Source organism: Megascapheus bottae, chromosome 29 (genome assembly GCF_031878675.1).
Source record: "Megascapheus bottae isolate mThoBot1 chromosome 29, mThoBot2.hap1, whole genome shotgun sequence".
Classification (NCBI taxonomy): domain Eukaryota; kingdom Metazoa; phylum Chordata; class Mammalia; order Rodentia; family Geomyidae; genus Megascapheus; species Megascapheus bottae.
This window is the reverse complement of record NC_143537.1, coordinates 9638869-9664744: the sequence shown is the minus strand read 5'-3', so window position 1 is coordinate 9664744 and position 25876 is coordinate 9638869. Positions and strand designations below refer to the sequence as shown.

General features: G+C 42.9%; 1 protein-coding gene across 1 annotated transcript; it reads right to left on the bottom strand.

The window, feature by feature from the left end:
* Positions 1-2212: 2212 nt before the first annotated feature.
* On the bottom strand, positions 2213-24508 carry Sar1b (secretion associated Ras related GTPase 1B). Its single transcript, XM_090321011.1, has 7 exons — positions 24419-24508; positions 12415-12490; positions 11122-11241; positions 8241-8306; positions 6147-6250; positions 4580-4711; positions 2213-2855 (listed from the first exon to the last, which is right to left on the bottom strand). Exons 2-7 carry the CDS (start codon positions 12470-12472, stop codon positions 2739-2741), a joined length of 597 nt encoding a protein of 198 aa, XP_090177137.1. The 5' UTR covers positions 12473-12490; positions 24419-24508; the 3' UTR covers positions 2213-2738.
* Positions 24509-25876: the final 1368 nt, after the last annotated feature.

Here is a 25876-nt window from a genome sequence, read left to right as displayed (position 1 = left end):
GAAAAATATCTACCTTTAATGGTGGTCCACAGAGCAGCCTTGTTTGTTTCTCTGATCCCCTGTCAGAACAAGGAAGAAGATTCTGGAGCAAGATGGGTTTATGCTAGCAAGTATTATTCCCTTGAGAGAACTTAATAAGCTTTTTACTTCCTCACACTTGGTGACACAAGTAATTAAGATTATCACCAGGGCTCCTCTAGGAAATGTAGAAGAAGGGAATGTCCCCTGAAGGTACTGAAGACAGATAGGCAAAAACAAGAGGCAGTTATTTTCACTATGGCTTAGTTCCGGTAACTCAGGAATTTGGAAATGATGCTTTAAACTTAGCTGGCTAGCTGACAGATAAACCCACAGGCTGACATGTCATTTTCTGCTTTTCTTTAAGTCCTCTGATGTTTCTTGGCAGGAAAGAAGCAGATTTCCATTTACAAAGAAGCTGAAACTAATAAACTACTGAAATTCAATGTTGAGGAATGACCTGGTCAGCTTGGCTAATATGACTTCTGTCTGGTCACATTTCTTAATCCGTAGCTACTTCCTAGGTTACATTACTGATGATGGAAGGATCATACTGTCTCTGACTTAACACAGACCAGAGAAAGCACTAACTGATATTGCTGGAACAACCTTATCTCAATGGAATTGGTTAAGTATACTAAAAAAGACTTGGCTTATAATGTGAAGACAAATCAATATATATATATATATATATATATATATATATATATATATATATATATATATATATGTTTTATTTTTTGTTTTTTGCCAGTCCTGGGGCTTGAGCTCAGGGCCTAGGCACTTGGGCTTTCTCAAGGCTAGAACTCTACCACTTGAGCCACAGCACCACTTTTGGCTTTTTCTGTGTATGGGATATGGAGGAATCGAATCCAGGGCTTCATGCATGCTAGGCAAGCACTTTACCACTAGGCCAAACTCCTGACCCCTTAAATATGTATTTTTGGCACTTACCTTTTGTTTCATTTTACCTACGATGAGAAATTCAGATATATGAAAAAGAATTTAACTTCTTTTAGAGGAGGTGTGGCTCGACAAAGAACCTGCCTAGCAAATGTGCAGGCCCTGAGTTCAAACCCCAGTACCACTGGGTGCTGGTGACTCAAACCTATAATCCTATCTATCAGGAAGCTGAGTCCAGTAGACTGTGGTTTGAAGCCAGCCCAGGTAGAAAAGCCTGTGAGAATGTATCTTCAACTAACTAGTAAAATGCTGGACTGGAATTGTAGCTCAAGTGGTAGAGTTCCAACCTAGTAAGAACACAAGAGTCCTGAGTTCAAGCCTTGGTACTGGCACCCCAAAAATAAAAAAAAAAAAAAACCACCTCAGTACCATTTTTTAAAAGTCCATTTCTTAGGAAATGTAATGCATCTCTACAATTTTCTTTATCTGTAGTGAAGCTTGGAGACAGCTTCACAGAGCAGCCTTATAATTCAACATCAAAAAAAAAATCTTCATATTATAAAGAGCAGAGAATAATTAAGAAAAAAGAAAATGAGAAACAAGTTTTTGGGCCTAGTGGTAGAGTGCTTGCCTAGCATGCACAAAGACCTGGGTTCGATTCCTTGGTACCACATACACAGAAAAATCTGGAAGTGATGCTGTAACCTTGAGAAAGCCCAAGCTCAGGCCCAGGAGTGGAAGAAAAAAAAAAGGAAGAGAAAGAAAAAGAAGAGAAAAAAGAAAGATGTTTTCATTTTCTTCCTACCAGGAAGTAAAACAAAACAAAACAAACTGAAAAAGAACTAAGACGGGAGCAAAATCCTCCGAGAACAAACTGCTTCTCTCTTGTGTGACCACCACGATGCCGTCTGCCTCGCCACTGTACCACAATGCCTGGGTGTAGCTTACAACATGGGGGGATTGGTGCCACTTCTGAAGAAGCACAGTACCAAACTGGACACCAAGAATGTTAGAACTGGGACAGGACTTCAGGGCTTGTGTACTGCAGATGTGCTTTTCTTTAGAGAAAGATCCTGATAATGGCAGCATCCTGCTAAAAATACGTGATTCAGAGAGAAATGTGGTGCCAGCTTCAACCAACTACTAGGGTCTGAAACACTATTCTCAATTTAAAGGGGTCTCCTTTCCCAACATCCCTCTCACATGTACACTATTAAATATTTTAATTTTCATAGTATACTACCTAGATAACACATACTCAAATGAAAACATTTGCCCAACAAGGATGCTAAACATTATAGTTTGTTTTATTGCATGACGTTTGCATAAGAAAAAGTATTCTTGAAAACTGTAAGGCATCATGCAATCATTGATAAGCCAGTTATTAACTGCATACTTAATGGATGGACAGAGAATCTAATATGTAAAAACTATTTCCAAAAGAGTACAGAAAAAATTTAACATGATGAGCTTTACATATGGTTTATATTTGTAGGTTCACATTGTTAAAAAGTGCTTCAAATGTACTGTTGGAAAGCTGCTCTTTACAAATGGTGCTGGGGAGAAGGTCAGACTAGAAACTGAACACTATGAAGAAATTAGAAAGCTAACAATGTGGTATTCAAACTTACATGAATCAATTTTCAATTCTCATTCAAATTAAGTTGATATATTAATATCTTTAAAAAAAAAAAAACAACATCTATTTGAAACCAACAAAGTCTATAGAATTCAAGTTACAAGTGTTGGGTGATGGAATCTCTGAGGAGGCCTTGACCGACAGACTAGGCCTGGAACCCATACCGTCACCCTGGGTGCTAATCAATGTACTGCGCCATCCAGCGGAAGCCTTCGCCGTATCCTTGTCTTTTCAGCACACTGCACATGAAAACTTCCAGAGGCCGAGCGTTCAGCTCTTTCAGTGACACACTTCCCTGCAAGACAAGAGCCACGTGACAGTGGAGTTGAGTAGAATAAAAATTCCTCTCCCCATCAGGCTCAAATCATAGAGCACTTGATTAGCAAGAGTGAAGTCTTGAATTCCAACTCTAATGCTACCAAAAAGAATCCTTGCAGGGCCAGTTCTGTTATGATATTTGAGTTAGAAAAATTAGCATGCACAAGGCCTTGGATTCAGTCCCTGACCCCTTCCTGCACAAAGCAGAGAACCCGATCAGTGTCTACCTAACAGAATAATCTCCTCTTACGTGTTTCAGTAATGCTCTAACCTGAAAGTATATATGTAAACCAAGTACATTCTGTAAGCTATAAAGTTCTTCCACTATTAGTACTTATTTCGGCAGTACTAGGATTTGAACTCAGGGCGGCCTTGTGTTGCTCTACCACTTGAGCCACGCTGCTAGCCTTTTTTGCTTTATTTTGTAAATAGGGTCTGGTACTTAATGCTCAGGCTAGCCTGAACCATGATTCCTCTTTGCTGCTTCCCACATAGTGGGATGATGGGCTTGAGCCATCACCACCAGCTAGTTTTCCATTCAAAGTTTATCTGAGATTTTTCCAGACTCTGACCTCTTAATGAATCCATTATGAATGAACACAAATAATGATGTGCCCTATGGAGCTGGTACCTAGCCTGGTAAAGGCTGAGGCAAAGAGGTCTAAGTCCCAGGAAAGCCTGAGCTATAAAGAATATGTCAAATAAATAGTGCCTTAAAGATTATTTATTTATTGGGGGTCATTGGGCTCTTCTTCAGCTCAAGGCTACCACCCTACCCTTAAGCCACAGCCCCACTTCCCATTTTTTAGTGATTAAATGAAGTCTCATGGATTTGTAGTGCCCTAGCTGGCTTTGAACCACGATCCTTAGATCTCAGCCTCCTGAGTAGCTAGGATTACAGGTGTGAACCACCAAGCTAGTACCTTAAAGATTATGATAAAGTATATTTTCAGAAACCTTAACATATTCTTAGGTCCAAGCTTATGTCTTATTTGCCTCTGGTGAACTCAGACTCTAAACATAATATCGGCATGCCTAAACATGTAAATACATTACATGGTGGATATTTGTTTTGTTTTTAGATGGTAGTGGGCTTCCTCTACCACTAAACTATAGCCCTAGACCCTGTGGCTAATTCTAAAAAGATATAATAATTAAAACTTTGAAATCTTTTAGTTTTCTAGAAGCACAAGCCTTAGGAAGAACTGAGCTCAACATTTTTTGTGTCTCATTCTTCAGTAGTAGACAGAAAATGATGAAGACATTAAAAAAGAATTGACTTTCAAGCACGGTGGCTCACGTCTGTAATCCTACTTACCCCCCCCCCAAAAGAAAAAAATTTTTAAAGAACTGACTATATAAACAATCACTGTTTCTTTGCTGGTCATGGGACTTGAACTCTGGGCGTGGGCATTGTCCTTGAGCTCTTCAGCTCAAGGCTACTGCCCTACCCGTTGAGCCACAGCACCACATCTAGTTTTTCTAGTGGTTAACTGGAGATAAGAGTCTCATGGACTTTAGTGTCTGGGCTGGCTTTGAATCATGATCCTCAGATCTCAGCCTCCTGAGTAGCTAGGATTACAGGTGTCTGCCACCAAGCCAGGCCTAAACAATTATTTTCTTAAAAAATGAATTTGTTGGGCAACTATGTTAAGGATGTATTTATCCTACAGAAATAAATATCCACAGCTGACTTTTTACCTTTCCTGTTGTCTGACCATACAGACCGAACATCTCTCGTAACCTCTCTTCACTGATGGCTTCAGGTCTGTCGATCTTGTTCCCAAGAATGAGTATAGGCACATTGGCAATGGTTTCATCTGTCATTAGTGACTGAAATAAACAAACAAACAAACCAAGAAGCAAGTTGATTTGAGACCACATAAAAGCTTATTCTCACAAACCAGGGCTCGACCATGTCATAATATGCTTACTTGCTCACTACTCCATAACTTTTTTTTTTTTTTTTTTGCTGGTCCTAGGGCTTGAACTCTGGGCCTGGGCTCTGTCTCTGAGCTCGAGGCTGGTGCTCTACCACTTTGAGCCATAGCTCCACTTCTGGCTTTCTGTGATAATTGAAGATAAGAGTCGCAAGGCTTTCCTGCCCAAGCTGGTTTCAAACTGCGATGCTCGGATCTCAGCCTCTGGAGTCGTGAGGATTACAGGTGGAGCCACTGGTATCTGGCTCCTAAATCTCAAAGTGAGCACAAAGAAGCCATAAACTCAATCTCTGGTCTCCCTAAGGCTCTTTCTGGAGAAGTCCTCGATGCCTGTCTGTAAATGGGTACACAGAGCAGCTGCCTTGAAGATGTGAGAATTGATTTCATTTCTGGTCTTCCTGCTTCTGAGTTGTGATCTTGGGCAAGCTAACCCTATAAAAGCTCAGAGAAAACAGGGAAGAACAGGATGGACCTTAATGGAGCTGAGAACTAAACCACAAAATACTGCAGCTTGACCAATGCTGGACACAAAGGAGAAATCAGGAACTTTTCTACTCTGGACATTGCCATGTGAACAAGTATTCATTCGCCTGCTCTGAGCAGAGGCATCGTTGGAACAACCTTCAGTCCGATTCCACACTTGCTTACTCTGTGGACTTAGATCTAGTTCTGCCTTGCCTTGCTGCTCTTGACCTGGGAAAGGGAGAAGAGGTAGCTGAATGTGCACCTGCCTTCCTGTCCAGATGATGAGGGCACTTTTTTTTTTTTTGCCAGTCCTACGGCTTGAGCGCAGCGGCCTGAGCACTGTCCTTGGACTTTCTCAAGGCTAGCATTCTACCACTTGAGCCACAGCACCATTTCTGGCTTTTTCTATGTATATGGGGTGCTGAGGAATCGAACCCAGGTCTTCATGCATGCTAGGCAAGCACTCTTACGTCTAGGCCAAACTCCCAGCCCCCAAAGGCACATTTTAAAAATTCTGACCTTTGGCTAACTTGTGAAGACATGGCACCCTAGGAAGCAGGGACTTGAGATCAACTCACCCCAGAAGTAGCTGACAAGGCCATACACTGCAAGAGCACAGTCTACTGTGCTGGGGTCTTCCAGAAGTATCTGTGTTAGTATTTCCTCATAGCTACAAGTACTCCACATTATTCCCCTCCACTTTTGTAACAATCATTGTGTTAATCACTGCTAATCACAAACTCAATAAATTGCTAGGAGAGTCCTCACGGATTGCATAAAAATTGCACTTTGACACCTTCAACTCTAACCTATTTCTTCAGGCTAATGGGAGTGACTTCACCACATGTAGTTTTTCAACTTACATCAAGTTCTGCTTTTGATTCTAACAGTCTTTCATGGTCTGCACAGTCCACCAGGAATACAATGCCATTGATAGCCGGAAGGTAGTTTTTCCACACTCTTCGGGCTAACAACAAAACAATCAAGAGTTAGAATTGGTTTGCTGACGAGACATAGCAGATGGCTTGATCAAAGAACAGAGCCCGTGGCTGCTGCTGGGTCTTTCAGCTGGTGGTGTCAAGATCTTCCCCAAAATACCAAACCTGAAATTTCAGACTATGCTTGACTGTGGGCAAGATACTTCACTCTCTAATTTTCCTACCAGAAGTAGAGTTAAGAGCTCCTATTAGACACTGATGCCTAATTAAATTCACTAGATTTTCATTACAGAAATCTAAACTTTCTGTAGATTATATAATTTAAGCAAGACAAGGCATACATAATAGACCAGCATTGGTTTCTGATATTCTAGTCTATCTGGTTTTGCCAGTGACATATTTGTGCTGTTTAAAAAAAAAAAAAATTCCGGGGCCGGGAGTTTTGCCTAGTGGTTAAAGTGCTTGCCTAGCATGCATGAAGACCCGGGTTCGATTCCTCGGAACCACGTATAGAAAAAAGCCGGAAGTGGTGCTGAGGCTCAAGTGGTAGAGCTCTAGCCTTGAGAAAGTCCAAGGATAGTGCTCAGGCCCTGAGCTCAAGCCCAGGACTGGCAAAAAAAAAAAAAAGAAAAAAAGAAAAAAAAAATTCCAAGGCTGGGAATGTGGCTTAGTGTTAGAGTGCTTGCCTAGTATGCATGGAACCCTGGGTTCGATTCCTCAGCACCACATAAACAGAAAATCAGGAAAAGCCAGAAGTAGTGTTGTGGCTCAAATGGTTGAATGCTAGTCTTAAGCACCCAAAGGCTCAGGAACAGTGCCCAGGCCCTGAGTTTAAGCCCCAGAACTGGCAAAAGGAAAAAAAAAAAAAGTTTCATCACAATAGCCTTGAAAAAAATAAAATACCTAGGTATAAATTAATCAAGGAAGGGAAAGACCTCTACATTGGGACCTATAAAACCCTGAAGAAATTAAAAACAAACAAAACCTACAAGATAGAAAGAACTACTATGTTCATAGATTTGACAGAATACTGTGAAGAATCCTACTACTAAAATCAATCTACATATTTAATGCCCATCAAAATCTTAATGTCATTTTTTGTAGAAATTTTAAAACTTCACATAGAAGTATAAAAGACCCGGCCGGGAGTGGCCTAGCGGTAGAGTGCTTGCCTAGCATGCACAAAGACCCGGGTTCGATTCCTTGGTACCACATACATAGAAAAGGCCAGAACTGGTTCTGTGGCTCAAGTGGTAGAACACTAACCTTGAAGAAAGCCCAAGGACAGTGCTCAGGCCCTGAGTTCAGTCCCCAGGACTGGCCAAAAAAAAAAAAGAAGTATAAAAGACCCTAAATGACAAAAGTAATCTTGAGCAAAAGGTCCATATTGGCCCTTCAAATTATATTACAGAACCATAGTAACAAAAACAACAAGGCACTAGTACACACCACAGACCACTGGAACAAAAGACCCCAAAATAAAGTCAAACTGCCACTGCCATCTAATTTTTAATAAGCCAAAAATGAACACTGGAGGGAAAACAAAAACAAAAAACAGTCTCTTCAATAAATGGTGCTGGGAAAACTAGTTATCCACCTGTAGGAGTCTGAAACTAGGCTATTTCTGACCTTGAACAAAATTCAACTCTAAGGTGGATGTGGATGTTAGTAGCCTATAATCCCATTTACGAGGCTAAGATCTAAGGATCCTGGTTTAAAATCAGATCAGGCAGAAAAATCTAGATAGATCTAGGTAAACAGAAGTAGAAAAGCCCTTCTACTTTACCACTAGAGGCAATTCAGGAATATCTTTTTCTTTTTGCAAGTACTGGGGTACTTACAAAGCAAAAGCTCCACCATTCAAGCCATACCCCTAATCCTACTCTTTACTTTTAAAGCACTCACCTGGGATAGTAATCCCTAAACTTGAAGTGTACTCTGGCCTGTACTGAGACACAATGGCTACTCCTGTAGTAAGTTACAGTAAAACGAAGAGATCACGGAGGCGGAGATTCTTACCTTGAACATGGCCACCCAGATCAAACGTTGTAAAAGTCATGCCAGCAATCGTTAGCTCTTCTGAAGCTAAACAAAAATATGAAATGCTTTTATAACATAAAAATCAGAACTTGTCAGCACTCTTGAGGCAAGGGCAGCCCCAGCTACAAAGTAATACTCTACCTCAAAAAAAACAAAAAAAAGCCAAAACAAAAATCATGACAGCATGCATTAATGTTTTATTACTTTAATTGCAAGCAAGGTCAAATCAAACATTTAGAAACTACTAAAAGAATATTTTGTTGACACTTCTCCTCCCCCTAGGTGTAGGAGCATATGGCAGTAAGCCAGAACTCAGGAAGCAGAAGTAAGAAGACTGGGAGTTCAAAGCTATCCTACTACATAAGGAAGCCTGTCCAAAAAGTAGAAGAGGCTGGGCACTGCCGGCTCCCGCCTGTAATCCTAGCTATTCAGAGGCTGTGGTCTGAAGAACATGGTTTCAAGCCAGCCCAGGCAGTAAAGTCCCTGAGATTCTTATCTCCAATTAACCACCAGAAAATTGAAAGTGGAGCTGTGGCTCAACGTGGTAGAACACTAGCCTTAAGCAAAAGAAGTTCAATGGGACAGCACCCAGGCCCTGAGTTCAAGCCCAACAACTGACCAAAAAGAAAAAAAAGTGGGGGAGAGGGAAACATACTTTGTTGTAATAAGATATAATGCGATTTAAACAGACAATATGACATAACTATAATATTAAAATCTGATACTCAGGGCTGTAGTGGTAAAGTACTTGCGTAGCATGCATGAAGCCCTGAGTTCAATTCCCCAATGCCACATAAACAGAAAAAGCCAGAAGTAGGGCTTCATTGTAAGCACTCTACACTTGTAAACTCTACACTTGCTTAATTGGAGATAAGAGTCTTGGCCGGGAGTTTGGCCTAGTGGTTAAAGTGCTTGCCTAGCATGCATGAAGACCCAGGTTCGATTCCTCGGTACCACATACATAGAAAAAAGCCGGAAGTGGTGCTGAGGCTCAAGTGGTAGAGCTCTAGCCTTGAGAAAGTCCAAGGACAGTGCTCAGACCTTGAGCTCAAGCCCAGGACTGGCAAAAAAAAAAAAAAAAAAAAAAAAAAAAAAAAAAAAAGAGTCTCATGGACTTTCCTGCCCTAGGAGTTCATAGTAATTGAATAATTCACACTTTCAGCAGAAAAACTAGAGAAGAAAAAAGAAAGATTTGTGGTAGATTATGAGTACCAGATTATTATTATTATTTTTGTTTATTTGCCAGTCCTGGGGCTTGAACTCAGGGCCTGAGCACTGTCTTTGGACACTTTTTGCTCAAGGCTAGTACTCTACCACTTGAGCCACTTTCTATGAAGTTGTAGAATGCTAACAATTCTTTTTTTTTCTTTGTGGGTCAAGGGGCTTGAACTCTGGGCCTGGGTATTGTCCCAGAGTTCTTCAACTCAAGGCTACCACCCTACCTTTAAGCCACACTTCCCTCTTTCTAGTGATTAATTGGAGATAAGTGTCTCAGGGCTGGCTTTGTAGTGCCCAGGCTGGCTTTGAACATCGATCCTCAGATCTCAGCCCCCTGAGTAGCTAGATTATAGGCATAAACCCCCGCAAGCCCGGCTTTATTTTTCTCTCCTCCCGCCTGCCCCCTCCCCAGTCCTGGAGTTTGAACTCGGGGCCTAGGCACCGTCCTTGAGCACTTTTGCACAAAGCTAGCACTCTGCCACATGAACCACAGCACCAATTCCGGCTTTTTCTCTGTATGAATGGAGTGCATGCCATGCAAGCACTCTAATACTACTCCAAACTCCTAGCACTAGTGTTCCAGCTAGCCTTGAATAAAAGAAGCTCAGGGACAGTGCCCAGACCCCGAGTTCAAGCCCCAGCGCTGGGGGGAAAAAAATCAGATACACGAAGCCCTGGGTTCAATTCCCTTGAACTATACACACAGAAAAAGCCAGAAATGGCACTGTGGCTCAAGTGGCAGTGTCCAAGGACAGTGCTCAGGCCCTGAGTTCAAGCCCCAGAACTGGCAAAAAAGCCAAAAATAATAATAATCTGGTATCATAATCTACCACAAATCTTTCTTTTTTCTTCTCTGGTTTTCCTGCTGAAAGTGTGAAATATTCAATTATCTACCATGAATTCCTGTGGCAGGAAAGTCCATGAGACTCATCTCCAGTTAAGCAAGTGTAGAGTTGACAGGTGTAGAGTGCTTAAAATGGAGCCCGTAATTCAAATCCCAGTGCTGCTTTGCCCCCTTGATCATGCGTGTAATTCTAGCTACTCAGCTGGCTGAGATCTGGAGGGTATGGTTTGATGGCAATCTAAACAAAAGAGTTTGCTAGAGTCCAGCGGGAGCTGGTGGCTCACGCCTGTAATCCTAGCGACTCAGGAGGCTGAGATCTGAGGATCAAGATTCAAAGCCAGCCAGGGCTATACAAAGCTCTCTGAGAGACTCTTATCTCCCTCTAATTTCTAGAAAACTGGGAAGTGGGGCTTTGGCTCAAGGGTAGGGTGGTAGCCTTGAGCTGAAGAGCTCAGGGACAGCACCCTAGGCCAGAGTTCAAGCCCCATGACCACTCCCACCATCTCCTTCCCCTCCAAAAAAAAAGTTTGCTAGATCCCATCTCCAAATGACCACAGGTGTGGTTCAAATGCAGTACACTAGGAACAAGTGAAAAATCCAAGCAAGTACAAGTCACTATTTTAGTGTTAGTACTATTTTAGGGTGTGGTCAAACAATCTCATAATTTACCCACCAACTTTCATTTCCCATCCTCCCCTCCCAGCAAAAAAAAAAAAAACAAAAAACCATAAAGTGTTCAGTTAGTGGCTGACTCAGGGTCACGTCACTCAAGCTTGTATCTTAGATTAATATACTTACTGGGATGCAATGTTGGCACATGCTGGCCCAGCCTGTCATCCTTTAGCATGTGCAGCAGTGTTGTTTTTCCCGCATTATCCAGTCCAAGAAATACCAATTTACCAGTTTTCTTATATAATCCTGCAGAGTAAGAACTATGATTGGTCAAAACATTATCAGGCAGATTATCCAATAAGTTTAGGCTCCTAAACTTATTTTCAATTTTAAAAGCTTTTTAAAAAAATCCAACTTATTGCTGGGCATAGTGGCTCATGCCTACAATCCTAGCTCCTCTTGAGGCTGAGATCTGAGGATCGCGGTTCAAAGCCAGCCCTGAGACTCTTATCTTTAGGCCTAAAGTTCAAGCCTCGACAAAAAAAAAAAAAAAAAGAGATGCTAAGGTAAAAATAAAACCAATAAAGTGAAGAAAGTCAGCAGTCAGAAAACTGAATAAAAATGTCTCATTTAGCAGACTATAAATTCCAATTTCTGATGCTCAAGGCATATTATAGAACTCAATTTGCGTAGATGTGTGCATGCGTGCATGCACTGCTCTTGGAGTTTAAATGCAGGGCCTAGCTGCTGTCCCAGAGCTCTCCTGGTCATAGCATGCACTCTACAATTTGAACCACACAGCTCCACTTCTGGTTTTTTGGTAGTTAATTGGAGGCAAGAGTCTAATGGACAATTTCTTGCCCAGGCTGGCTTTTTACCATGATTCTCAAATCTCAACCTCCTGAGTGGCTAGGATTACAGACATGAGCCACGGGTACCAAGTACAACATACATTCTTGTAATAAAACACTGGATTCCTAGGAAATAAAGCATTTAAAATACACATGTTCATTAATAAGTGGTACATTTTTATTTTAGGAATATTAGAAAGAATCTGAAGAAACAATAATTATAGTTGCCATTTTACAGATAAGGAAACTGGGAGTAAAATGAAAAAAGTTAAGTTGCCCAAGATTATGGAACTTGAAAGGATGAGTAACTGAATATGGCTACATGATTTCAAAGCTCACTTCCTGCTTTACAGGTGAAGTGGCTCTACACAAAGAAGCATATTCGGGGGCTGGGAGTTTGGCCTAGTGGTAGCGTGCTTGCCTAGCATATACATAACAAAAAGCTGGAAGTGGTGCTGAGGCTCAAGTGGTAGAGTGCTAGCCTTGAGAAAGTCCAAGGACAGTGCTTAAACCCTGAGCCCAAGCTCAAGACTGGCAAAAAAAAAAAAAAAAAAAAAAAATCAAAGAAGCATACTCGCAAATACAGTATAAAATAGGATAATCGGCAAGAACAGAGAACCAACGTTACCTAAAAACTGTAGCACACTGCTGAAACCACTGTAAATCCAATCAAATATGAAGGACATATCCAAGTCTTACAGGGTCTGAAAAAAAAAAAAAGAGTTTTGGGGTTAGTACTCAACAAGAAATACCAACATAAATAATGTTAAACTAACAGTATTAAATACCATTTCTCAGTAAGTAAATGATCCCACAACAACCTTAGAACAAACCTGATCCATACCAACGCATTAAAAAAACCAAAATGCCATTTAACCATCAAGTAGAGACTATTTTCTTGCACATCAAAGTATCCAAGTAAGAAAGAATTAGAACAGCCAAGGCTAGGGGAAAAAAATGAAGTAAGAGAAGAGTAGTGCTAGCCACGGTGGCTCAGGCCTATAATCCTCGCTACTCAGGAGGCTGAGAACTGAGGATTGCAGGTCAAAGCCAGCCCAGGCACAAAAATCTGTGAGACTCTTTTGTTTGGCAGTCCTGGGGCTTTAACTCAGGGCCTGGGCACTGTCCTTGGATACTTTTTGCCCAAGCTACTGCTCTGCCACTTGAGCCACAGCACCACTTTTTCTGTGTATGTGGTATTGAACCCAGGGATTCATGCATGTTAGGTGACCACTCTACCACTAGGCTATGCTCCTGGCCCTGGTGAGACTCTTATCTCCAATTATTCACCAGAAAACCAGAAGTGGTGCTGTGGCTCAAGCAGTAAAGCGATAGCCTTGAGCTGAAGTGCTCAGGGACAACAAACAGGTCCAGAGTTCAAGCCCCATGACCAACCAAAAAAAAAAAAAAAAAAAAGAGTAGCCACTGACCCTCCTGCCTAGGCTGGCTTCGAACCACAATCCTCAAATCTCTGTCTCCTGAGTATCTATGATTATAGGCATGAAGCACAGATGCATAGTTATCTTTATTTTTTTTAAAGACAGGTACTCTCTAAATTGCCTAGGTTGGCCTTGAACTTTCAGTCTACTCATTTTCCTCAGTAGCTTGGATTACACAGGTATGTGACACCACACGTGGCTAGAATTTTGTTTTTATAGTGAATCAATTCCTAAGTAAGACCAAATGATCAGCAAATTTCTGGACAATTCCATTATCAGTATCAAAGGAATGAGAAATACAGTAACATACACAATACATATCTATGCACATATCTACACATGCAGATATGCATATGTGTATATCACATATATGTATATGGATCTGAATCTAGCACCTTAGGTGTTCCTATTTCACTCAGATTAGAAACTGTACCTCCTTAACCTGGCATGGTGGTACAGCCCTGTAATCCCAGCACTTGGGAGGCTGAGGAGGATGGTGAAACCAAGACCAACATGAAAGGACAGCCTGCTATATATCATGTATACCAAGACCTTGTCTCAAAAATGGGGAAAAAAAAAGGGAGGGGGGCTGGGAGTGTGGCCTAGTGGTAAAGTGCTAGCCTAGCCTGCACAAAGCCCTGGGTTGGATTCCTGAGTACCACATACACAGAAAAAGCCAGACGTGGCACTGTGACTCAAATGAGAGCACTAGGCTTAAGCAATAAGTGTCCAAGTGGTGCTATGGCTCAAGTGGTAGTGCACTAGCCTTGAACTGAAGAGCTCAGGGACAATGCTCAGGCCCAGAGTTCAAGCCCCATGAACAACCAAAAAAAAAAAAAAAAGGCTTGAAGTAAAGCTGTGGCTCAACTGGTGGAGTGCCAGCCTTAAGCAAAGAAGCTCAGGGCCCAAGCCCTGAGTTCAAGCTCTAAGCATACCTCTATTTCTATCCTTATTATTTTAGGTCGTACAGAAATTGAAATCTGGAGTAGGGTTCAGTTGTATGTGCAAGACCCTAACTTTGATATGTAGCACCAAAAACCAGAACAAAACAACAACAAAAAAAGGAAATTAGGATTTATTAGAGAATATATGTAAGTTTGTCTTTCCTAGCGATTTTTTTTTTTTTTTTTTTGCCAGTCCTGGGCTTGAGCTCAGGGCCTGAGCACTGTCCTTGGATCTTCTCAAGGCTAGAGCTCTACCACTTGAGCCTCAGCACCACTTCCGGCTTTTTTCTATGTATGTGGTACCGAGGAATCGAACCTGGGTCTTCATGCATGCTAGGCAAGCACTTTAACCACTAGGCCAAACTCCCGGCCCCTTTCCTAGTGATTTTAAAGTATAAAGTTTTTTCAAAGAGAACCATAATAATTTTTGCTGTAAAGAATCAAAGCAGTAGAATGTGGTGGGATGTTTTATTCAGTTCATGTTTCCTGAGTTCATTTTAGGTCCAAGGTCCTGAACTAGACATCATAGAGAATACAAAAGATGAAGATAAATACAGCTCTTTCCCTCACAAAGGCTATAATCTGGAGCTATAAATTAACTAAACAAATACAGTTAAATAGTAATTTAACTGAAACCCTGTAGGATTTCAAGATTTACACAAACACAAAAAGAACTGCTCGTATTGTAATCTCAGTTTGTAAGTACCAATTTTTTAATGAATAAATAATGCATCAGAAGAGATGTAATATGTTTACATCCTTTTATTCTATATTAAAAGAGAAACCAAGGGGCGGGGAGTTTGGCCTAGTGGTTAAAGTGCTTGCCTAGCATGCACGAAGACCCGGGTTTGATTCCTCGGTACCCCACATACATAGCAAAAAGCTGGAAGTGGTGCTGAGGCTCAAGTGGTAGAGCTCTAGCCTTGAGAAAGTCCAAGGACAGTGCTCAGGCCCTGAGCTCAAGCCCAGGACTGGCAAAAAAAAAAAAAAAATATAGAGAGAGAAACCAAGCGCAGTGTCAGTGGCTCACCCCTGTAATCCTAGCTACTCAGGAGGCTGAGCAGGAAAATCTATAGACTCTTGTCTCCAATAAGTTACCAAAAAAGCAAAAACAATGGAGCTATGGCTCAAGAGGTAGAGCACATGAACAAAAAAGCAAAACCTAAATTCAAGCTCCAGTGCTGGCACTAAATAAATAAAATCACATACATATATGAATTATATATATGAATACATTAATTATATGTACACACATATGAATAAAAGGGCTTCAGGAAAGGACATGTAGCCTGAGTCTTTAAGATTAAATAGGAGTTTGCTAAAAGGTACCTTTTAAAGAGGTACTTCTCAGTTCAAGCTCCTGTTCAGATTTTGTTCCTCCTCCCTCCCCCTCTTTTTCTTATCTTTATCTTTTCTCTTGCCTGTAGCTCCCTTTATCTTTTTCTTTTGGAACTTGAACCTTGAGGCTTACACTCATTGGCTAGCACTTTACCAATGCAGCCACGCCTCCAATCATGCCAATAGTTCCTTACCTTCAACTTATACTTATTATAAACTATAAAAAGTTCTTCTCTCTCATTCCATTTCAAACTTTTTGTTTAGTTTGTGCCACTACTGGGGCTTTTTTCCTCTGCTTTTTTTCCCTCAAGGCTGGTGCTCTACTACTTAAAACACATCTCCACTTCTGGCTTTTTGCTAATTGGAGATAAGAGTCTCAAAGGCTTTCCTGCCTGGTCTGGGTTCAAACTGAGATCCTCAGATCTCAGTCTCTCTCATAAGTAGCTAGCATTACAGGCATTCCTGGCCATTTCAAACTATTAAACCTGTTCCTATTCACTTCTCAGGGTGACTTAGTGGATTTTTATCACATTGGATCTTTACAACACCCTGAGAGATTTCAGAAGAAACTTGTCACTAGTTCAAGATTACACCATCTATGAATCATAGACAGGCAGCTCTCACTCTAAAAACAGGTCCTCCCATGCTTCTGCTCCCCTTCAGACTGCTCATGCTTCAACAGTGTCACCATGTCACCTCAGGCAGCTGTGGCTTCTCAGCAGCTGTTATTTGGTGACATTAATCTCTCCCCCCCACCCCCGTCTCGCTTTTGGCTTTTTCACTCAAGTCTGGCACTTTACCAATTGAGCCATAGTCCACTTTCAGCATTTGCTGGTTACATGGAGATAAATCTTTCAAGATGTTTCTGCCAGAGTTGGTTTCAAACCCTGATCTCAGATCTCAACTTTCTGATAAGCTAGGATTACAGGTGTGAGCTATCAGCTCCTTGCCCTTCCAGTTGTTTTTGCCTCTGTCTCTTCTCCTAGCCTTCCATGCATGCTTCTGATTGCTTTTACCTTCAGAGACAACCTCCAGTGAGAACTTACTTTTCCCAGAACTCTTAGGCTGGTGCTGGAGGCAAGAGCTTAGAGGGAGATTTTGCTGTTAGGAAGGAGAATGGGCAGAGGTTTTAAGGTGGAAAAGCCAGAGTCCGGGGCAGTGAATGGCAAGCAGTGTCCTTAGATCCAGGGAAAGCCAGATACCCAGGGTTCCTAGCGGAGATAAGAGGGAAGCCATACAAGGATACGAGGTCTGGACTACTAGGTTGGGAGATTAACTTGTATCTCCATCCACCATAGAGGGTATACTAAAGCACCTTAGTCAGGACCTTTTAGTTCAAGGAAGCACTAACAGTAATTACACTGAGATCACAAACAGAAGCAAAGACTGCCCAGCAAAGTTGGAACTGTGCTCTTCTGACTATGTAACACCTCCAAGATGATCTATCTGGTAAAAATTAGTCTGCAGTACAAGATGGAGACAGATAAGTCTGCAGTTACTCTCACTAGAAAAGGGAAAAGAGAGAGAAAGCTGTGCACTGTAGCCAGCTCCAGCAAAATGTAAGTAAGCACCTCTCCCCCGAACTACCAGGCAAGTGGAAGATCTGAGGGTTCTCTTAGACAGAAATGTCAAGACACTACTGGACAATAACTAAAGTACAAAAGGTCTGGGAGTGTGGCTCAAGTGGTAAAGTACATGTCTAAGAAGTGCAAGGCCTTGAGTTCATTCTCTAATACCCCCAGCATTACCATTCACAACCAAACAAAGGTGGGTATAAGATATAGATAAATTTTGAGGGGCAGAGCAAACAGCGAAACAGCTACTGTGAGGAATGGATCCAGTTAAAAGACTGCTTAAAGAAGCTAGGACAAACCAGGCACCAGAGGCTCATGCCTGTAATCCTAGCTGCTCAGGGGCTGAGATCCGAGGATCATGGTTCACAGCCAGCCTAGGCACAAAAGTGCATGAGACTCTTGACCTCCAACTAACCACCAGAAAACCAGAAATGGTGCTAGGGCTCAAAGGTGCTGTGGCACTAGCCTTGAGCTGAAGAGCTCAGGGACAGCAGCCAGGCTCAGAGTTCAAGCTCCACGACTGACCAAAAGAAAAAAAAAAAAAAGCTAGAACATAGCTCAGTTTGCTCAGAAGGCACAGAGGGCTGCACAGAGGGCTGTGTTCAGTCCTCAGTGCTGTCAGGGGAAAGATTTCTAGAGAGACCGAAGGACTCAGTGGGAAGGGCAGATATTCACAGCAATGCCAGAGAGCCCTAATTTCCCATCCTCAGTTCCAACATCTCTCACTCCCACAATGTGGGTTTTAGAACATGGAATGGCTAGAGATTAGAAGCTTCCAGGGTAGGTATGAAAAAGGCCTAGGGGACAGGACTTAGAGGGGATTAGTGAGAAGAACTAAATCATAAATTTAGGAATAGATGTGAGGAATGGGAGCAGAGGGGGACCAAAGCCAGGATTCTTACAGGACAGGGCCAGAATAGGGGAAAGGGCTGCAAGTCAAACAGAGGTGCAGATGTAGTAAAAGGTGAGACAGGTGAAAGGTAGGCCAGGGTTGGAACAGCAAAACAGAGAACATGGACTCAGTGTTCAGAAAAGTTCAGGTCTGGGTGGGGGTGAGCCTGGCTTTTGGAGAAGAGATAAAGAGAAGTAGAGGTGGAAGATAGGAGAAACCAGGATGGAAGGACATTGTCCACAGAGTAGAGGTCATGGAAATAGCATGTAAGTCTGAGTCAAGAGTCAGAGTTCAGGCTAGGAATGTCGCTGAACTGGTGAAACATCTGGCTAGTAATTTATAGGACCTGAGTTCAAATGCTAGTACTGCCACCTTTTTTTTTTTTTTTTTTTTAAGCACAGAAGCAAATTCCTCATCATCCTCATCATTACAGGTGATGGTTGGTCATTAAGAGCCATGAGGAATGGTGGAGGGTGGAATGAGGCCAGGCTTACGGGAAAAATGATCTTTTTTAACATATGGATGATACCTGATTAGATAACAGTAACTCTAGAAGAGATATTTGTACTTCTACAGAGTTGTGATTTGGAAGAACCTTAAGACTAGTGAGAAGCTATTACAAACACAACTAGTTCTGTTGTTTCTGGGGTTTGTTTTTTAAAGAAAGAAAAAGCACTCTAAGAATAAAAGTTACAGGGGTAGGAGTTTGGCCTAGTGGTAGAGTGCTTGCCTAGCATGCACAAAGACCCAGGTTCGATTCCTCAGTACTACATACATAGAAAAAAGCCAGAAGTGGTGCTGAGGCTCAAGTGGTAGAGCTCTGGCCTTGAAAAGTCCAAGAACAGTGCTCAGGCTCTGAGCTCAATCCCAGGACTGGCAAAAAAGAAAAAAAGAGAAAAAGAAAAAGGAAAAGAATAAAAGTTACTTAGCTACAAACAGATACCTGAGCCCTGAGAACAGGTTACACAACATCATGAACATACCATTCAGACATGTGAAGAGCAAAGGTCAAGAACAAGGAACACATCACGTCAGCAGGTTTATTTATTGCAGGGACACCAAACAGGAAAAGGTCCTAGGCAGATTAAAAAGTGATCTGCTCAAGTAACATGAAATCAGTGCAAAGGCTAGAATGGAAGAGAAGTTCTCAGATTACAAATAACTTCTTAGAGCTTGGTCCTATTACACCCTTTATATGAAATGGCCACAGCAGGCAAATCCTTAGAGTAAGTAGATTGGTGTTTGCCCAACAGGGGAAGGGGACTGGGGAGTGACTGTGGATGGAACTGGGTTTTTTTTTTGAGGTGATGAAGATACTATGCAATTAGCTATACAGCACTGAAACTGAAAATACCAAAAACTTTGTGTGTGTGTGTGTGTGTGTGTGAACCCTGGAGCTAGAACTCAGGGCCTGGGCACTATCCCTGAGCTTCTTTGCTCAAGGCCAATGTTCTACCATTTGATTGACAGCTCTATTTCCTGCTTTTCTGATGGCTAACTGGAGATAAAAGTCTCACGGACTCCTTTGAAGCAGCCTGGGCTGGCTTCAAACTTCGAGCCTCAGATCTCAGCCTTGTGAGTAGTTAGGATTACAGGTGTGAGCCACCAGCATTCACCTTACAGTTAATTTCTTGTCGTAAAATTTCTCCATTTTATATGAAGGAAATTATTCTTTCCTTTTTTGGTGAGTCAGTGATAGTGTGTTAATATTTAATGTGAAATCAAAATGCCAGTAAAGTTTTTTTATATTAAAAGTTGCTAGCCGGAGCCAGGCGCGGTAGCTCACGCCTGTAATCTTAGCCACTCAGGAAGCTGAGATCTGAGGATCACAGTTCAAAGCCGGGGCACTAAAGTCCCTGAGACTCTTAGCTCCAATTAACTACTAGAAAAGCAGAAATGGTGCTGTGGCTCCAGTGGTAGGGCGGTAGCCTTGAGCTGAAGAGCTCAGGGACAGGGCCCAGGCTCAGAGTTCAAGCCCTATGACAAAAAAAAAAAATAATAATATTAAGATGGGTGCAATGATAAATACCTAGCAATCCTAGTATTCAAGAGGCTGAACCAGAAGTATCAAAAGTTTAAAGCAAGCACAGGCTACATAGTAAGACCCTGAACCTCTTACCAATTCCCCAAAATGTAATATATTATTTTGCAAATTGGCATTTAAAATTTTATAGTTTCCCTGGGTGTCAGTGAATCATGCATGTAATTCTAGCTACTTAAAAGGTTGAGATCTGGAGGATCAAGGTTCAAATCCAGCCTAAGCAGAGAAGTTCTTGAGACTCCAATATAAGTAATTATAATGCTTACAGTGCTAGCTGAGCAGGTATGAGGTCCTCAGTACAGAAAACTCTAGACTTCTATCCAGTTGTGCCCGGCTTATGATTTAAAAAATGAACACATGCTCTAAGATCAGCATATCGTATGTAAGTTAATTTGGGAATCCATCTAAATTCAAATAGAAGGCCAAGGTATACTGAACCATAACCTATATATGGACTGTTTCAAAATAATGCTGGCTTTATAATGATTCTCTCCTATAACTGCAGGATTTTTTTTCTATAGCCTTTAAAGTAAGTGTTGAAACTAGGGTCCAAATTATACCTTATCTAGTCATCAAAAAAAAAAATCCCTCAGATAAACATTTCAGGATTGAATGTACAACAATTACAAGTAAACTAAACCTCAGGCCTCAATCAGCCAAAAACACACAAGTTTCCTTTAGAAGGGACACTCAATTGAAAGAATATTAGAGACAGGACAAATAGAGCTTTCCTTCAAGAAGATGAAAAGCAAAAACAAAACAAAGCAACAACAACAAAAATGATATTAAAAGAAGCTTGGCCCGACATGGTGGCTCAGTAATCGCAGCATTCAGGAAGCCAGCCTGGTCTGTATGATGGGATCATCTATAAAACAAAACAAAATGCTGCAGATGTATTTCAGTGGGAAAGCACTTGCCTAGCTGGTGTTACACTCTGAGGCCAGTGCACTATTTTGAAACAACAAAAATATTTCCTATTTGCCAGGCATGGTAGTGCTTACTTGTAATTGCAGCACTTGAAAAGCTGAGGTAGGAGGATAGAGAGTGAGATCGTGAGATCCGCCTGGGCCGCACAGGTAAGACCCTGTCTCCCCCCCCCCCAAAAAAAGGAATTGGGTGGTGCTCACTAGACACTATAGACACTATGTTTAAAACCAACTATAGGGGCTGGGAGTTTGGCCTAGTGGTAGAGTGCTTGCCTAGCATGCACCAAGCCCTGGGTTCGATTCCTTGGTACCACATAATAGGAAAAAAAAAAAAAGCTGGAAAATGGTGCTGAGGCTCAAGTGGTAGAGCTCTACCCTTGAGAAAAGTCCAAGGACAGTGCTCAGGCCCCGAGCTCAGGCCCAGGACTGGTAAAAAACAAAACAAAACAAAACAAAAACTATAAAACTTGTGGGTGAGGCTAGTAGTTTGGCCTAGTGGTAGAGTGTTTGCCTAGCATGCACAAAGACCCGGGTTCGATTTCTCAGTACCACATACATAGAAAAAAGCCTGAAGTGGTGCTGAGGCTAAGTGGTAGAGCTCTAGCCTTGAGAAAGTCCAAGGACAGTGCTCAGGCCCTGAGCTCAAGCCCAGGACTGGTAAAAACAAAAACAAAAACAAACAACCAAAAAACAACAACAACAACAAAAACCGGTGGGTGGGGATGGGAGGAAAAAACAGAGAGAAAGGGAAAGGGTAACATTGTTAAAAAGAAATGTACTCTTTAACTGACTTACATTAACTATAACCCCTCTGTACATCACCTTTATACTAATAATTAAAAAAAAAAAAAAAAGGACCAGCACTGGTGACTCACATCTGTAATCTTAGCTACTCAGGAGGCTGAGATCTGGGGATCATGGTTCAAAGCTGGTTCAAAGCCAGCCCAGGCAGGAAAGACTATGAGACTCTTTTTCTCTAACCACCAGAAACTAGAGTGGTACTGTGGCTCAAAGTAGTAGAGCACTAGCCTTGAGCAAAGGAGTTTAGGAGCTGTGCCCAGGCCCTGAAACAAGCCCATTGGCCAAAAAACAAAAACAAAAAACCTCACAGCCAGGAGCAGGGGCTCAAACCTGTAATTCTAGCTACTTAGGAGGCTGAGCATCCCAGTTCAAAAGCCAGCCTGGGCAGGAAAGTCCATGAGATTCTTCAATTAAGCACCAAAAAGCCAGAAGTGGAGCTGTGTCTCAAACCAGCCTTGAGGGCTGGGAGTTTGGCCTAGTGGTTAAAGTGCTTGCCTAGCATGCATGAAGACCCGGGTTCGATTCCTCAGTACCACTACATAGAAAAAAGCTGGAAGTGGTGCTGAGGCTCAAGTGGTAGAGCTCTAGCCTTGAGAAAGTCCAAGGACAGTGCTCAGGCCCTGAGCTCAAGCCCAGGACTGGCAAAAAAGAAAAAAAAAAAAAAAAAAGAAACTAGCCATGAACACAAAAGCTCAGGGACAGAATTCAAACCTGTTCAAGCCACAGGATTGGTACAGACACATTCCCCCACCTCTCCAACACACACACACACAAAAGTAAAACATAACATAGGTTATTTTGAGACTGAGTACTGAACCTGAACTTGTAACAGTGAACTAGGAAAATCACACCCTATGACTAATTCAATCCTCAAAACACTTTTGAGTGTTGGGCTTATAGGCATGTGTCACACTGAAGTAATTTCAAAAACTACACACAAACAAAGAGAAACTTTTCAAAACTGTGATTTTAAAATTATTTGCTTAAAAAGTTACTTGCTCAGTAATGTTTTGCAAAGGGAAATGTAGGAGTTCAGCTAAGCGTGTGTTTAAAGAAGGGAGTGGAGAAATGAATCATTACTATTGAATTCTAGTGTGCAACCTTTAAATGATGTGGCAGTGATTTCATTTCTGATAGACTAATCTTTTGTGTCACATCTTGCTTGAATTTCTACTCGAGCACAATAGTGCAAGGCAAAAGAAGGTTAAAATGCACTTTTCTGTGTGTGTGTGTGTGTGTGTGTGTGTGTTTATGTGTGTGTGTGTTCTGGGGCTTGAACTCAGAATCTGGGCACTGTCCCTGAGCTTCTTTTGCTCAAGGCTAGCACTCTACCACTTGAGCCACAGCACCAATGGCAGCTTTTTCTGTGTATGTGGTACTGAGAAATCAAACCCAGGGCTTCATGTGTGCTAGGGCAAGCACTCTACCACTAAGCCACATTCACAGCCTAAAAGACACTTTCTTTTTTTTTCTTCTGGTGTTGGGTATTGAACTCAGGGCCTCTCACTTGGGTTTTTCACTCAAGACTGGCACTATTCCACTTGAGCTGGTGAGCTGGAGATAAGAGTGTCTTGTATTTGTCTGCCCTGTCAGGCTTCAGACCCTGATTTCCCCAGACCTCAGCTTCCTGAGTAGCTAGGATTACAGGTGTGAGCTACCAGTGCCCAGTTAAAATGGATTTAAATTGTTTAAAAACAAAGACAACACTTTTCTTTCCCAGGAACTCCCGAAATAGCTCCAAATTTTAAGTTTTCTCTTTGAGTCCGGGTCCTGCTATATTTGCTCAAGCTGGCCTCAAATGTTGGGGGGTCCAAATGATTGATTTCTTTTACCACCTTCCCACCACCCCCAATCTCTAACCTCCTGAGTAGGTAGAACTAGGCACACAGGTTATGTGAGGGTGATCTTTAAAAAAAAAACAAAAAAAAAAAACTTTGGAATACTCTAGCCGCAAACACAAATCGACTTAAAGGTACAATGAAAGACACAGGTTGCTCTAGGATGAACCTCCCCGCCCCGCCTAATTACCGGCAAATGGTGAACCTCTCAATGCATGTTTCTGCGCCTCACACCCCATGCTCATTTCCTGCTTTCCTTCTCGACTTACTCTGAGCCCAAATTGTAACCGAACATCGACTTTCCTTGAGACTACGGACACTCGGCCACATAAAGCTTGGAGTGACCACATGCAAACCGGCCACCGTAGGTTTTCTTTCTTTTTTTCATCCTGTTGGGAAATCTCGACACACTGTGCAAATCATTCGTTTCTTACCCCCTCTCCCCCCCACCCCCCAATAAAAACCCCCAAACCTGGGTTACCTGATTCCCCACCACCCCCCCCAAACACACTCACACCCCAGCCACCCCGCTCCATGTGGGTCCCCGGCTACTTAGGAAGGGACTTGAGGCTGCCACCCGCTGGGGACACAGCTGTAGGCTACAAGCCCCCGCCGCACAGCCCGTCCGGCTGTCAGCGATCGCCGCTGCCTTCGCTTAGGCCGGGTCGGGGAAACTAAGGCCCGGGAGCGGGAGGCGGCGGCAGGTCGGGCCTCGCGCGGCGCCCGCGGGACCTGTCCGCCCCCACCCCGTCCTTCCTCCCCAGGCCCCGACGGGCCTTCCCGGAGATCCCGCGGCGGACGCCCGCCATCCTCCACCCGAACGCAGGGCCGCCACCGACCTGCCACCGGAGCGGACGCGATCCTCGGCTCGGCGTGAGCTCCACAGCCTCGGAGATGGAACTGCAAAAGCGCGATGGCTGCCGTGGCCCCAGCTCCCGTCAGCTCCTTCCGGGCCCGCGGGTGCCTCACTGGCGACGGTCCGCGGGGCCCCGCAGCGACCGCACGCGCTCGGTTCCGCCTCCCGGAGGACCAGCCACCAATCCCCGGGCCGAGCGCACCCGGCCCGCCCGCCCGCTGCGGGGGGGGGGGGGGGGGGCGGGGAAGAACGGGGCCCAGGGGCCCAGGGCTCCCCGGCAACCTTCAGAGGCCTTCTCAAAGGCGCTAGGGGCATCTCTTCCCCTCCTCCGCACCCCTCTCTTGTATTTTGGGGTGTGTGTGTGTAAGGAAAGGGAGTTACATTCTCTCTGGGTGGTCTCGAACCCATGTAACTCCTGCCTCTCCATCCTGAGTAGCTGAGATTTACAGGTGCATGCCACCTGTGCCGGTATCTTACTACGGGCTTCCACCGCCCCCCCCCATGCAATTTCAAATACACAGTTCTTTAATGCATCAGTGATTTACCAAATGTAAATTTGCACTAGATAATAATGTGTTCCATTCTGAGCTTGAAACAAAGTTTACTTTTTTTTTTTAACGTGTTCTCTAATGGACTCACTTTATCTTTCTGAAGTGTGTTTACATGGGAAACTGCAGGGAAGCGAGCACAGGGCTTCCAAAACTGCTGTTAGGCATAGATGGCAGGGATAGAAGAGGTATTTGGTGATTGAGGCAGATATTAGTCACTGACAAAGTCTTACACCCCTTCTTTCCTGCCCCAGGATTGAGAAGGTGCCTATCTTGACATTTACCATAGGTAAATTTACCATAGGTTGGTCCCCATCTCTGGCTCTTCACCTAGCTAACTCCTCAGCCTGGGCAACCCAGTCTCAAGGCCTTCCTCTCAGATGTGGTTAAGCTCTTTTCTACAGTTTCCCAGCAACTGTATGATTTGCTTTACCATGAGGTGGTAACTTTCTGTATTGGAGGAATTGCAGGTGTCCTTAGAGTTCTGAATTGAAGAGACTGCTTGTTCTGATCTACATTCTTTTTTCCTGGGATGTTGGAATGGATTCCAGAGTGAGACTACTGCAATCTGACAGGTGAAAGGTAAGGAGGGCATGAGTTCAATCAATAGGAACAGAGAAACACAGTCATGTGTAAGAAACTAAGATTTCACTATTGATTTCATGTGGCTAGCAGAGGTAGAGATGTCGAAGTCCAGTATTGGGATATACACACACACGGGTTTGAACTTAAGGTTTCCATCCTCATCTGAGCGCAATTTGCCTGCTCCCCACACCAAGTCCATCCCTGCCTTTGCTCTTTGCAGGTGCTCTATTCTTGCAGAAAATCCTCCTCTCCCTCCCTCTACATAGAGATAGGGTATATCTATGTTTTACAAGCTGGTACTGAACTGT

Bases quoted from the DNA above. Each gene is read 5' to 3' on its own strand.
- Sar1b (XM_090321011.1), bottom strand. From the start codon at position 12,472: ATGTCCTTCATATTTGATTGGATTTACAGTGGTTTCAGCAGTGTGCTA. The intron at 8,307-11,121 runs GTAAGTATATTA...ATTTTTGTTTAG, and splicing joins TGTGCCAACATTGCATCCCA to CTTCAGAAGAGCTAACGATT. The intron at 6,251-8,240 runs GTAAGAATCTCC...TTTTGTTGTTAG, and splicing joins TCTGGGTGGCCATGTTCAAG to CCCGAAGAGTGTGGAAAAAC.